A 14,946-nucleotide genomic window follows, 5' to 3' on the forward strand; every position below is an offset into this window, starting at 1 on the left:
ATCTGAAGACTGTAGTTTGAAGCCAACCTGGACAGAAAAGTCTTTGAGACTCATCTCCAATGAAACTACTCAGAAAAAGCTGGAAGTAATGCTGTGGCTCAAATGGTAGAGCGCTAGCCTTGAACACAAAGAAGCTCAGAGAGGTGCCCAGGCCCTGAGTTCAAGCCCCAGGACTGGAAAAAAAGGATGGCCAGAGGAGCTTGTTTTTTGTTTTCCTGTGAACATGCCCAAATCTTATACAGCTGTTATCTTGTAGCTGCTAACAGATAATGGGTCAAATTGTTGAAATTTGTACCCAGGTTTTAGTTTTATACTATTGGTCTAATTTATATTTCATTGCAAAGTAGTTTTGGGACTTTGTTTATATGTAATGTTTACTTGAAGTGTAACTGTCCTAAGATAAACAAACGTTACGAGTAAAAATTTCTGGACATGGTATGCAGCTCAGTGGTAGAGCATTTGCTTAGCATGTGCAAGGCCCTGATGCTGAAGATTGAATTTGGAGACTATTGCTGAGTAAGTAGTCTACTGCTAAGCTACACCTCCAGCCTTTAATTTTTTTTTTTTATTCTGGTCATGGAGTTTGTACTCCTGGCCTGGACTCTGTCCCTGAGCTCTTTCGCTCAAGGCTAGTGCTCTACCACTTTGAGCCATAGAGCCACTTCCGGTTTTCTGGTGGTTAATTGGAGAAAAGAGGACTTTACTTCCTGGGCTGGCTTTGAACCTCGATCTGCAGATCTTAGCCTCCTGAGTAGCTAGGATTACAGGCATAAGCCACCAGTGCTGGCAAAGCCCTAAAATTTTTTTGGATCCCGTCGTGGGCATGAACTCTGGGCCTGGGCGCTGTCCCTCAGCTCTTTACCTCAAGGCTAGCGCTCTACCACTTGAGCCACAGAGCCACTTCGGCTTTTTTTTTTTCTGATTATGTGGTGCTGAGGAATCGAACCCAGGGCCTCATGCATGCAAGGCAAGCGCTCTACCACTGAGCTACCTTCCCAGCCCCAGAGCACCAAAGCCCTAAAATTTTAAAACATGAGTTTCATTTCCTTCCTCAAAAACTTGATAACTATCATTCTTACAAGAATAAAGTTGGATGAGGCTAGAAAGGTGGCTCAGTGGTAGAGTGCTTGCCTTGCATGCATGAGGCCCTGGGTTTGATTCCTCATCACCACATAAGCAGAAAAGGCTGGAAGTGGTGCTGTGGCTCAAGTGGTAGAGCACTAGCCTTGAGCTGAAGAGCTGAGGGACAGCTCCCAGGCCCAGAATTCAAGCCCTACACCGAGACACACACACACACAAAGTTGGAGGCTGGGAATGTGGCTTAATGGTAAAGTGCTTGCCTATCATGCATTAAGTCCTGGGTTCAATTCCTCAGTATCACATAAGCAGAAAAACCTAGAAGTGGCCCTGTGGCTCAAGTGGTAGAGTGCTAGCCTTGAGCAAAAGAAGTTCAGAGGGGGCTGGGAGGGTGGCTCAGTGGTAGAGCGCTTGCCTTGAGCTGAAGCGCTGAGGGACAGCGCCCAGGCCCAGAGTTCAGGCCCCATGACCGGACCCAAAAACAAAAACAAAAAAAAGAAGTTCAGAGACAGTGAACAGGCCCTGAGTTCAAGCCCCAGAATAAAGTTGGATGTTCATCAGCATCAAGTTCAAGGTTCAAATATACCTAGCAAATAAACCAACTTTCCTTACACTTCTCCTAAACTACTGGTGGTCATCTATATCTTCCTACAATAATGTTTGCTTCATCTCCTACTTGTGCTCTCCCCTTTTGTATCAAATACTATCTTTTTTTTTTTTTTTGTCGGTCATGTGGCCTGAACTCTGGGCTTCGGTGCTGTCCCTACGCTCTTCAGCTCAAGGCTAGAGCTCTTCCACCTGAGCCACAGCGCCACTTCCAATTTTCTAGTGGTTTATTGGAGATAAGAGTCTCACAGCCTAGGCTCACAGTGAACTATGATCCTCAGATCTCAGCCTCCTGAGTAGCTAGGATTACAGGCATGAGCCACTGGCACCTGGCATTCAAATACTATTTTTTGAGGCCCAACTCTAAACAATGTTTACTTTTTTATTGGTGGTGGTGCTGATAGTCTCTCTTGAACTTGGCCTGGGCTCTGTCCCTAAGCTCTTTCTCTCAAGGCTAGCACTCGTTTTCTGGTGGTTAATTAGGTATCTCCAATTAACTGGTCTGGCTTTGAACCACAATCCTCAGATCTCAGCCTCCTGAGTAGCTAGGATTACAAATGTGAACTACCAGCACCTTTTTTTCCTATTTACTAATTATATAATTAAATTAATATAATTAATTATTAACGAATAAACTATGGATTCCATTAGCTCAATGCAATTTCTTTTTTTGGGGGGGGGGTCTCGGTCGTGGGACCTAAACTCTGGGCCTGGGCACTGTCCCTCAGCTCTTCAGCTCAAGGCTAGCACTCTACCACTTGAGCCATAGCGCCACTTCTGGCTTTTTTCTTTTTGCTTATGTGGTGCTGGAGAATCGAACCCAGGGCCTTAGGCATGCAAGGCAAGAGCTCTATCACTAGGCCACCTTCCCAGCCCCCTCAATGCAATTTCTAAAGGGCCAACTTCCCAGAGGAAATTTCTAGTAATCAAAATTAACCACCTTTTTCTGGAAGAGGTGATTTTACCTTTTTTCAAAGCTCTTCAGGTATCTTAGAGAATGCAGCTTATATTGTAATCACATTTATCTTTTCTTGCCCATACCATCTACAGTTAATTTCCAGCTATGCTACTTATCCTTTAATTTCTGAACATATCTTACACATCATAGATAGACATGTTGCTCAAAAACCATATAGGAGGCCTTGCTCCAGTGATTCCACTGCTGTAATCCTAGCTACTCAGGCTGAGATCTGAGGATCATGGTTCAAAGCCAGCTCAGGCAGGAAAGTCTCTGAGACTTGATCTCCAATTAACCACCAGAAAACCAGAAGTGGCACTATGGCTCAAAGTGCTAAACTGCTAGCCTTGAGATGAAAAAGCTCAGGGACAGGGCCCAGGCCCTGAATTCAAGCCCCATAACTGACCAAAAACAACAACAAAAATGGAATAGGAATGTGGCTTAGTGCTTGCCTAGCATGCATGAAGCCCTGGGTTCAATTGCTCAGTACCACATAAACAGAAAAAAACAGAAGTAGTGCGGTGGCTCAAGTGGTATGAGTGCTACCCTTGAGCAAAAGAAGCTCAGGGCCAGGGCCAGGCCCTGGGTGCAAGTCCTAGGACTGGAAAAAAGAAAAAATACAGGAGTTGAGAAATATCAAGAAAGCAGGAAGGCACAATTCAGCCAGCTTATTGCTATAAATGCTGGGACAAATGTCAGAATTTTAGTAATCATATGTAATAATCTTAGGTGTTTGATTAAAACCATGAATAAGTCAAATTTTCTACGATCAAATATTTGGGAGATCGGCTTAAAGTCAGTACTAATTACTACAAAAAAATAAAATTGATGCCTGGAAAATTTGTGGAATTTTCTGACCTTAAAATGAGTTTCCATCTGTTCATAAGAAATATACCTGAGGGCTGGGAAGGTGGCTCAGTGGTAGAGCGCTTGCCTTGCAGGCATGAGGCCCTGGGTTCGATTCCTCAGCACCACATAAGCAAAAAGAAAAAAAGCCGGAAGTGGCACTGTGGCTCAAGTGGTAGAGTGCTAGCTTTGAGCTGAATTGCTGAGGGACAGTGCCCAGGCCCCAGAGTTCAGGGCCCATGACTGGACCAAAAAAAAGAAAAAGAAATATACCTGAACCGCGCGAGTGAAGGGACCTGTTTAGATGCTCTCCAAGTCCTTGGCTATGGAGTATTTGGCTCATCCTGGTGCACTCAGCTTGGCTGCTGGAGTTGCTTGTGGCATATGCCTGGGATGGGGCCTCAGGATGCACTTTGGGATGCCACCCACACGCCTGACAAGTGAGCCTGATGCAGAGACCAGAACTGAAGCAAGCATCATGGGAGAGAGTGGGGAGTACAAAATGATTCTTGTGGTTCGAAATGACTTAAAGATAGGGAAAGGAAAAGTTGCTGCCCAGTGCTCTCATGCTGCTGTTTCTGCCTACAAGCAAGTCCAAAGGAAAAACCCTCAAGTGCTCAAACAGTGGGAATACTGTGGCCAGGCCAAAGTGGTAGTCAAAGCCCCTGATGAAGAAACCCTGATCAAATTGCTGACCCATGCAAAAATGCTGGGGCTGACTGTAAGTTAATCCAAGATGCTGGACGTACTCAGATTGAACCAGGCTCTCATACTGTCCTAGGAATTGGGCCAGGACCAGCAGACGTAATTGACAAAGTTACTGGTCACCTAAAACTTTACTAGATGGGTTTTTGAGTGAGGGTAATCCTGTCACAGTGTTTGAAACCTGTCAAATTATAATAAAACTGGATTTCTTCCCCAACTTAAATATCCTCATGATGAAAAAAAAAAAAAAAAAGAAATATACCTGAATCTGCCAGAAGGAATGTCAGCCCTCACAACCCTTTGCAAGCTCATTTCCTTTCTTTTCAGGATTGATGCTTAAAATCTCTATTCAAAATCTGCCCTAAAATGAGTGTTGTGCTAGATGCCTGTAATTCCAGCACTCAAGAGATAATCAGTTTACCAACAGTAGATTGTTAGGAAATCTGAATGTCATATAGTCCTCGCTTCATCCTTATTTTCACTACTTGCTATGGGGCAATCACTACCATGAATTTAGTGAGTAATCTAGCATTCTTCATTTTTATGTGTTTTAGATGTTTTTAAAAATGAGTAGTACAGAGCTGGGAAGGTGGCTCAGTGGTAGAGCACTTGCCTTGCATGCATGAGGCCCTGGGTTCGATTCCTCAGTACCACATAAGCAAAAAGAAAAAAGTTGGAAGTGGCGCTGTGGCTCAAGTGGTAGTGCTGAAGAGCTGAGGGACAGTACCCAGGCCCAGAGTTCAGGCCCCACGACTGGACCAAAAAAAAAAAAAGATTAATACAATTTGTTTTTCTTCTCGTTATAGTTGGATTAGATACAAATCTAGTACATTATACTAGTCTCACTATTTTATACTATATAAATGTATTATCCATTTCCTTATAAATTGACATTATATCCATTTTTTCTCATGCAATAAATATCCTTTTTGTATCTCCACATGCACATCCTAGTTTCTCTAGGATACTGCTCTCTTCTAAGATGAATTATTTACTCAAAGGCCTATTTCACATTCCAGAACCTTTCTACTTTAAGACTGTCTGGCTATATATTTTATCCTTATGTTCATTCAGCAGGATTCCACAGGATTTCTGGTATTTCCTCAGCATTCACTATGATTTATAATAAAAACTCAAAAACTTGCTGTCAATTTTTTAACCAACACCTTCATTACTACAAGATATCTCAGTACAGGTAGGTCTGTAATGTGGTAACAGGAATCCTTGTCTACAGGAGGGAAGTGGTGCATTCTTGAATTAAAGCAAATGTACCTTTGTGCTAATTCACTTTTGCCTCAAGCTCCACTAATATGTGTAATACTGTTGGTGTATCATCCAGCAAGGTTAAATAATTAAAATTCACCTACCTGGGAAATGTAATGAAGTAGAAAAACTAATTTCTTGAGACAATGCCAGACACTTAAACACATTTAAAACACTATGCTTCAGGTTTCTGAGCCTGAGAAATTGGAAGGCAACAACCAGAATTCTTTTAAATATTGAAAAGATGCAAGGTGCAAGGAATTCAATTATTATTCTCCACTGATCCATTTGATTACTCCCATACGCAGTACCTCAAACCATGGAAATTTAGTTCTTAGCATTCTTAGTTACCACTAAGGTATAGTCTCTATGAAGAGACTAATTTGCATGTAGATGAGGCTTTTATAGATGTAGAAACTTCAAGGGAGAGTCTTATTTTGCTTTTTTAAAAAAAAATGTTACTGATTTTCCTATGAATATCCTTGTACTTGTTTCCTGATAAGCTTGGGTATCAGGAGGGTCAATACTTATAAATGAGGGATGAGCTTGTTAAAAAAAAAAGAGGGGAGATGGGAAGGTGGCTCAGTGGTAGAGTGCTTACATTGCATGCATGTGGCCCTGGGTTCGATTCCTCAGCACCACATAAGCAGAAAAGCTGGAAGTGGCACTGTGGCTCAAGTGGTAGAGTGCTAGCCTTGAGCTGAAGAGCTGAGGGACAGTGCCCAGGCCCAGAGTTCAGGCACCATGACTGGCAAAAAAAAAAAAAAAAGTTTAAATATCCAACCTGGGCAAGAACCTATCCAAAAACCACAACAAAAACTTGCTGTTTCTGCCCTTAGTCAAAACTGGGCTCCCTCTTTTCTGTAATCTCAAATCATTTAATTATGCTTTTTCCTTAGCACTACTTGTGGGACAATCAGCAATAGAAACAAGACAGCTTTGAGCTTAGGACAGCCCAAACCTTTCATCATGCTTTTGGTTTTTTTTTTTAAACTTAAAAACATGAAAAAAAAAAAAAACATGGCTGAGAATTAAGGGTCCAGATACTCAAAGAACCTAGTCAATCACCACAGCCAACATACTTCACTACAGTTCTCTACCTTCACCGGATGATTCTAGCTGTACCCTCCCTTCCTTTTCCAGGTTCATTCTGGGCCCTAGTGCTTAAGGGAATTAACATTGCCTGATCTTGCATTAGTTCTTTTTCATTATTACCACGCATTTCAACAAAATACTGATTAAAAAACTAAAACAAGTATTGTGGTGGGCTTGATAGTCTTTGCCTGTAATCCCATTACTATAATCCTAGGCATTAGTGAATCCAAGGTCAGACTGGGTTATGTAGCCACATCCTGTCTCAAAATGAGAAGGCACAGGCTAGGAAGGTGGCTCAGTGGTAGAGCGCTTGCCTTGCATGCCTGAGGCCTTGGGTTTGATTCCTCAGTACCACATAAGCAAAAAAGAAAAAAAGCCGGAAGTGGCGCTGTGGCTCAGGTGGTAGAGTGCTAGCCTTGAGCTGAAGAGCTGAGTGATAGTGCCCAGGCCCAGAGTTCAGGCCCCACGACCGGACCCCCCAAAAAAACGAGAAGGCACTATTGCTTTTAAGATTAATTTGAAGTCATTTGAATTCAGTAGGCAAAAGTATTACTAACTTTTCTCAAGCCTAACGTGAAGGGATTCTTCGGTTGAAGTTCCAAATAAATCCAGTATTCCAATTTTATTTGGGATGGAAAGAGAAAGGTAGAGGAAATGAAAAGGGAAGGTAAATTTAAGACTCAGGTATGGTTTTTCTCATCTAAATCACCTTACAGAATCATGTACTCAATTCTTTCTTTTCCTGTATGGAAATACTACCCAATTATTCAGAAAAGTTTATGAGCCAAACTTTAGCTTTGTATATGAAAACTGCCTGTTAAATTTTTTAGAATTTTCTTGGAAAGGGCTGGGAAGGTGGCTCAGTGGTAGAGTGCTTGCCTTGCATGCCTGAGGCCCTGGATTCCTCAGCAACATATAAGCAAAAAGAAAAAAGCTGGAAGTAGCACTGTGGCTCAATTGGTAGAGTGCTGCCTTGAGCTGAGGGACAGCGCCCAGGCCCAGAGTTCAGGCCCCACGACTGGACCCCAAAAAAAGAATTTTCTTGGAAATACAAATGTGCGCGCGCGCACACACACACACAACCACACACACACACTATTGAGAAGCCTTTTCTCCCCAAGTTCATTTACTCCCAAACAAGCTTTAGAGTCACGTCCCAACATCTGGGTATATAGCTACCGAGATCTGAGGATTAATGTTCAAAACCAGCTGGGAGACAGAAAAGTTTGTAATACCAGATCTTCAATTAACTAGTAAAATGCCAATTTGTAGTTACGGCTTAAGTGGTAGAGCAAGATAGCTAAGGCAGAGTGTTAAGTGCTGAGTGCAAGCCCTTGGTACTGCCCTCCTCAAAACTAAATCCTCAAATATTACCTTTTTCAATTATATGTTCCTTGGTTCAAGAGGTTAATGTCAATATAAGAAACCCAAGTATTTCAGTCACTGAAGGGTATGGCATGGTTGTCAAATGGTACTTAATAGGTCACATATAAAACTCCAGTTATACATTAACCAGGTTTACTTTTATCTATACCCAATTCCAGTTATAAGATGGGGAATTCTTGTTCTCAGAGGTAGAATTATTACTGAACTTCCTAATTTTTTTTTTGTCCTCATGGGGCCTGAACACTATCCCTCAGCTCTTCAGCTCAAGGCTAGTGCTCTACCACTTGAGCCACAGCACCACTTCCAGCTTTTTCTGCTTAGTGGTGCTGAGGAATTGAATCCAGGGCCTCATGCATGCAAGGCAAACACTCTATCACTGAGTCACTTTCCCAGCCCTCAATTTTCTAAATTTTGTAGGAAGAGAATACTAAAATCAGGTATAAAGTCAATGCAATGGAATGTTAAAAATCAGTCACACAAGAGCCAGTATAGTAATACAACCTTGTGATCTAAGCACCTGGGATGTTGAGACACATATGAGTTCTGAGGCCAGCCAGAACTACCCAATCACTCCAATCTCACAAAATCTCCAGATCAGACATTCACACATGAAAAACAGTCATACACAAAGAGTCAAGACGACTATTTTTTTTGGGGGGGAGGCCAAATTATTATTTTATAATTTGATTACAACCAATTTTGTTGGCATTAAAATTAGAGACATTTTAAGTTTGTGAAACAATGGCTATATACCCAAACCAGAAATTACGTTTGGTAAAAATGGGAATAGTTTTCCAATAATTACAGATTAGATGGCAGAAATCAATTTAAAGAAACACAAACCTCATGTTCACAATGATTGTGCCACAAATTTCAACTTCAGTAGTGCATTAGTAAACTTCACATTTAGATTTTCACTTTTGAGATTTGACAGTTGTTTCTTGAAAAAGAAAAACAGTACCATGTGCAAATAAATCGGTCTTCCATGTGCCTTAGCACATAAAATTTCTCCACTGTATATATACAAAACACCTACCAGGTTGGCAGGGCAAAATACACTTTCATAACAAAACTATAATGTACCTCTCAAGTATGAACAATATACACATAATACATGGTATACAGTATTTACAAAATATAAAATATAATACAAGCTGTTTGTATGTAACTTTTTTTAAGCTCATCTTTTGCACTTGTGTGTTGCAACAAGGCAAATTTCCATTTCTGTACCCATTTTCCTTTAGAGTCCAGAAATCTGGGGAATACTGTTTTACATTACAAATCTAAGTTTGAACTTTCAGGAGCGTTTTTAAGTGCACTGCCATCAGCTCCCTATTGGGGTTGGCATTTTCAGCAGTGGTTCCCATCCAGTGACTAGGAGGCTTTGGAAGAACACTAGGAGAAGGTGGATCACTGAACCTTGCCCCAGCGTAGTTTTCCTTTTGGCTTCCTTCCGTTAGAAATGATGATTTCTTCAAATTAGTACTTTTAATGTTCTCAGTATTTTTAAAAGGCTTTTTTTCCTGCTTCTGAATTCTATCAGGCATATCAGAATCCTGTCTGAAGTTATTTTCATTCCTTTTTGCAGAGGTCATCTTGGTTAGTGGCAAATTATGTCTGCTTTTCTGTCTGTTTATCTTTGGTTGTTCACACAAGTGTATACCATACACAAGCTGGCCGTGGGGAAGGGCAATTTTCTCCGATTTTCCCATCTTTGATTTAAAAACCTACAAAGATAAGGAACACAAACGTAAATACAGCTTCAAGATAAAAATCAGTTACAAACCTCACACATTTTGTTTCCTGTAGACTTATATTCACTGTTGTATTCATCACTGACTATCCTACTATGTAAGCCTCTTGTTTGGGGCTAAATCCGTTATCAGAAATAAACGTCGAACAATCTAAATCTTCCTCCAACTATAAATAGTAAAGGGTAAATACGTACTCGCTCCTGAATTTGTTTCACTTACCTTGATGACCTTTTTCAAAGGAGTGGATCTGAGATCATGGGAAAAATAAGATCTCATTTCTGTCTGGAGAAACGAACTTTATTGACTAGGACCCCAATCAGATTTCATCAAGTCATAAAACTTTAAAGCTTGAAGACTAAGACGGCTGTTTAGGGAAATAAATACAGCAAATCTGTTTTCCCCTAGGGTACAGCTCCACTAGGGGTCTCAACCCACTCTTCACAAATAGCTGTCCGTCAAGTTTCACCGCAGCATCCGTGAAAAATGATTGGAACCAAGTCACAAAGATATTTGGTAAGTCTCATTTTAAGCCTTTAATCCGGTCTGCATTTTGGTCCTTTGCCTCCCAATCCCTTCACTGCCGACGGCGGGCCAAACACCAGGAACTTCCGAAAAAGAACCTAGGCAGCGGTAGTAACAGCACACGCCTTCGGCCAAGCCCCGCCTGGCGGGGCCGGGCAGCGGGAGATCCCGGCGCCCGGAACCGGGCGGGCCGGGCAGCGCGGCGGGAAGGCGGAACTCGGCGTCCGAGGCGGCCAACTTTGGAACTTGGGAGTCGCCCAAATAGGTTAGGCTGTGGCAGGCTGAGCCGGACGCCCGACGCGGGGCACGCAGACGAAACCCGGGGGCCGCTGGCGGCTGCACCTTCATCCCCTCACCGGGGCCGTTAGAACCAATCCACAGGCTCTACGCCGAGGAAGCGAGGAGCGCCAGCGTCCGCGGCGAGCCAGCCGCGCCTCCTTCATGAGCGCCCGAGCTCTCGGCACGTAGCGCGCTGACGTCAGCCCTCCTGCGGGCCCCGCCCTCTGCCACCGCCGCGCGCGCCCCGAACGCCGAAACCCCCTGGAACGCCGCCAACCTTCTAAATCGGGGCTGTTGCTGGGGCCCAGGCGCCCACCCCATTGGCTGGCTCCCGGGAGCCAATCAACAGGGCCAGCGCAGGCCGCCCCCTTTCCCCACCCCCCCCACCCAGCGGGCGTCACGGAAACTTCCCTCCCGAGTAAACAGCCGCCCCCCGCCCCCACCCCCGCCCCGCGGCCCCGGGCCCTCGCGGCCCTCACCTCTCTCCGGAACGGGGGTTGACCGGGCTCCGCCGGCTGCAGTAGCCCGGGGACGGGGCTCGATCCCTCCGTTCGGGTGGCGGCCGCCGGGGCCGAGGCAGCGGCCCGGCCCGAGCCCTCCTGCGCTGCGCTTGGGCCGCTGGCCGGGCTCCGGCCGCCCTCCAGGCTCGGCCGGTGCTGCTGGTACTGGTGGAAGCGGCTGGGCAGCTGCCCCGCCGGGGCGGTCCGCACCTTCTTCTTCCGTCGCTTCTTCGGCGCTGCCCGCGGGGTGCCTCCCGCCGGGGTCAGGTTGCAGTTGGGCAGCGCTGCGGGAGCGCGAGGCTGCGGGGTGAGGCAGGGGCCGTCTCCCCCCAGGAAGTGCGGGAGGAAGAGGGTTGGGGGCAGCGCCCGGGGGTCCGGGATCCGGGGCACAGACGGAGCCGTGGTCACCATCGGGAGGGCCCCGAAGTAACCGCGGGCGGAGAAGCCGAGCGGCGCCAGACGACTGCCCAGGACGAGCGGCTCCCGCTGCGGGACGGAGACGACGGTCATGGCGCTAGGAGGCAGGTGGCTCTGCGGGACGGGGAGGAGGGCGAGGGTGTGAAGCCGGGGGTCCCAGGGTGGCGGCGGCGGCTGCTGCTGGGAGAGCTACAGGAGAGCGCGGACCGGAGCTCGGGCAAAGGCGGCGCAGCAACAAATAGCTCAACCCGGGTTCCGAGTGTTGTTATCAGAAGCGCCGCCCCGGGCCCGCCCGCCGCCCTGTGGGAGCCCAATCTGCACGCGGGCGGGCCCGGCCACGCCTCCGAAGCTCCGCCTCCAGCGCTCGGGGACCAGACTCCTCCACTAGCCACCCGCTGCAGCCCGGCACAAAGAGCGCGCACTGCGCAGGCGCCGCCAACGGGCCCTTTCGAGGAGAGTCAGCCCCGCGAACAATGAAGTTGGGCTTTGGTCGCAGCCTCCCGCCCCCGCGGCGCTCCCGCCCGCGCCCCTTCCCCCCCCCTCCCCCCAGCTCCGGGCTTGGGACCCGCAGCCGGGGCTGGCCGGGCGCCACGGGCGGCGGGGGGATTCGGAAGCCTGTAGGCCAGCTTGATGGTTCTCAACTACTGACCTTGGGGAAGTATCTTTTTTTTTTTTTTTTTAAACCCAGCAACAAAATTATGATTTTTTTTTTTTAAATAAAAAGATTTCAAAGATCACTAGAAGGATTTCTGTCCTAGGCATGGGGATCAGTCTACATTTAAGCCATATATTTAATGAACTGTGGTTCTTGGGTTTTGGTTTTGTTTTTTAATCATCGCTGCTTCTGAACCCTGGGGTTTAATAGAAACTAGCTTCCCAGGGTACAGAAAGTTCACGAATCTGTAATGTGGCTGTTAGAAAGGCCCCAGAAGGGTTAAAAGACTTTGGGATGGCCAAATTACCCGGTTCTGGAGGCAGCGGCAGCAGCAGCAGCAGCAGCAAAGGAACAGACACTCCAGGGAGAAGATGAAACAGCTTGCAACACGCAGTTGTATTTTGTTTTTTGTTTTTTTGTTTTGTTGTTGTTGTTTAATGGTGGGTTAATGAAAAGCCAGGCTCACAACCACACACAAACATTGTAGCTATCAGTTATACTCTAAGGAGTGTTTTGTTTTAACATAATATCATTTGAAAAAACAACCCTGATGAGTAAGTGTTGTATTTTATCCTCATATTACAGAAGAGCAAATCAAGCCTCACAGAGGCCACAAAGAACACTGGAATTTGAACTCCAGTCCAGAGCTTGCTAGACCAAAGTTTTATCCGCACTGATAATAGAGGCCTCTCTAAAAGCGAAGTTTTGTTGTTTTTGCCAGTCTTGAGGCTTCAGCTGTGATCCTGGATTCTGTCCTTGCGCTTCTTTTTGCTAAAGGCTATTCTACAACTTGAGTGACAACTAATACTTGGCTTTTTCTTTCTTTTTTGGGGGGAGGGGGGTTCAGTCGTGGGGCCTGAACTCTGGGCCTGGGCGCTGTCCCTCAGCTCTTCAGCTCAAGGCTAGCGCTCTACCTACCACTTGAGCCACAGCACCACTTCCTGCTTTTTTTTCTTTTTGCTTATGTGGTGCTGAGGAATCGAACCCAGGGCCTCATGCATGCAAGACAAGTGCTCTACTACTGAGCCACCTTTCCAGCCCCCTACTTGGCTTTTTCTAATTGGTTTATTGGAGATCAGAGTCTCAAGAATTTGTCTGGAATGAGGCTGGGTGGTAATGTGCTTGCCTAGCATGCATGAAATCCTGGGTTCAATTCCTTAGTACCACATATACAGAAAAGGCAGGAAGTGGCATTGTGGCTCAAGTGGTAGAGTGCTAGCCTTGACCAAAAGAAGCTCAGGGACAGTGCCCAGTCCCTGAGTTAAAATCCCAGAACAGTGCTCCAGCCCTCCCCCCCAAAAAAAGTCTCAACTTTCTGGCCAGGTATCTGTGGCTTGATCAAGCCTGTAATCCTAGTTACTTGGAGGCTGAGAGCTGAAGATCACAGTTCAAAACCCCTGGGCAGTAAAGTCCATTGAGACTCTTATCTCTAATAAACTACTCAGAAAAAGCCAGAAGTGTGGCATTGTGGCTCAAGTGGTAGAGTGCTAGGCTTGAGCACAAAGAGGCCTCTGTGACAGAGCTCAGGCCCTGGTTCAAGCCCCAGGACCAGAGGAAAAAAGAAACAACTTTTCTTCCTGTACTGGGTTCAAATGGTGATCCTCAGATCTCAGCCTTCTGAATAGCTAGGATTATGGGCATTAGTTGAAGGAGGATCCCACACACCATCCCAGGGGACCACGCAGAGGCAGGCAGGCACAGGAGAAAGATTATTAGAGGAGACAGGTTTATTAGAGGAGGCAGATTTCCCCCAAGAGGGAGAGCACATGGCCTCCATCCCCATCCAGGTAGCAGGAGGGTCTGAGGGATAGGAAGTGAGGTAGATGGGAGTTCAGGTGGGTCTGGGGAGAGAGAGGGAGGGGCCAGCTGTATGGAGGGGAACTCCTGGAATGGGAGGGGGCACCCGTCTGGGTGGAGCTGAGGACCAAAGGTGAGCTTAATAGAAACATTAGTCACCGGTGACTAGAAAGGCCACAATCTTACTCTCAGTAGCCTCACATCCCCCAACCCCAAGTTTTCAGCTGTGTAGTGGTAACCAGTAAATACTAAAACTTTTGTGCTTGATAGCAAAGTTGTACACATTGAATATTCACAATAACGCCTCTTAATGACTACATAAACTTTTTAATACATTGTATTACGATAATTATTGGATTTTATAGTTTTTGATAGATTTTACTCATTTTTAAGTTTGTGACTAAACATAGTACTCATGTTCATTGAATGAATGGGAATCATAGTTGCAGAGTGGAAAAAGAATCTTACAAAACCTTTCAAATAGGTAGGTCTGTAAATTGACATTAGACTTGGAACCTGTAAGGAGAATGTGGAATTTCTGAAGGAACAAAAGTTATTCTTCTGTTTTTGTAAGATTCTCTACTTCAAGCACTCTCCTATATGTGGGTTTCATTTTATTTTATTTTATGCTAGTCCTGGGGATTAAATTCAGGGCCTGGGCACCATCCCTGAGCTGCTTTTGCTCAAGGCTAGCACTCTACCACTTGAGCTACAGTGCCACTCCCAACTTTTTCTGTGTATGTGGTACTGAGGAATTGAACACAGGGCTTCATGCATACTAGACAAGCACTCTACCACTAAGCTATATTCCCAGCCCTATTTTTTTTTTTTTTAATTGTGGGTTCTAGAGCTTGAACAAAAGGCCTGGGCACTCTACCTGTGTTTTTTTTTTTTTTTGTCGGTCGTGGGGCTTGAACTCTGGGCTTGGGCGCTGTCCCTGAACTCTTCAGCTCAAGGCGAGTGCTCTACCGCTTGAGCCACAGCACCACTTCCAGTTTTTGAGGTTTATTGGAGATAAGAGTCTCCCGGATGTTCCTGCCTGGATTAGCATTGAACCGAGATCCTCAGATCTCAGATCTCAGTCTC

The 14,946-nt window shown here is 45.6% G+C and overlaps 2 protein-coding genes across 2 annotated transcripts; one reads left to right on the forward strand and one right to left on the reverse strand.

Annotated features, from left to right (window-relative positions):
- Positions 1 to 3,772: 3,772 nt before the first annotated feature.
- Positions 3,773 to 4,330, forward strand: LOC122107776 (peptidyl-tRNA hydrolase 2, mitochondrial-like). Its single transcript, XM_042679599.1, is given in 2 exon segments — positions 3,773 to 4,209; positions 4,212 to 4,330. Coding segments are annotated over 2 exon segments (537 nt in total). The 5' UTR covers positions 3,773 to 3,791.
- A 4,234-nt stretch (positions 4,331 to 8,564) lies between these two features.
- Positions 8,565 to 11,833, reverse strand: Pnrc1 (proline rich nuclear receptor coactivator 1). The gene is made up of 2 exons (XM_042679569.1): positions 10,971 to 11,833; positions 8,565 to 9,663 (listed from the first exon to the last, which is right to left on the reverse strand). Exons 1-2 carry the CDS (start codon positions 11,499 to 11,501, stop codon positions 9,220 to 9,222), a joined length of 975 nt encoding a protein of 324 aa, XP_042535503.1. The 5' UTR covers positions 11,502 to 11,833; the 3' UTR covers positions 8,565 to 9,219.
- Between the last annotated feature and the right edge of the window lie 3,113 nt (positions 11,834 to 14,946).

The sequence above is a fragment of the Dipodomys spectabilis genome, unplaced genomic scaffold, assembly GCF_019054845.1.
Source record: "Dipodomys spectabilis isolate Male_0828 unplaced genomic scaffold, ASM1905484v1 ptg000053l, whole genome shotgun sequence".
Lineage (NCBI taxonomy): Eukaryota > Metazoa > Chordata > Mammalia > Rodentia > Heteromyidae > Dipodomys > Dipodomys spectabilis.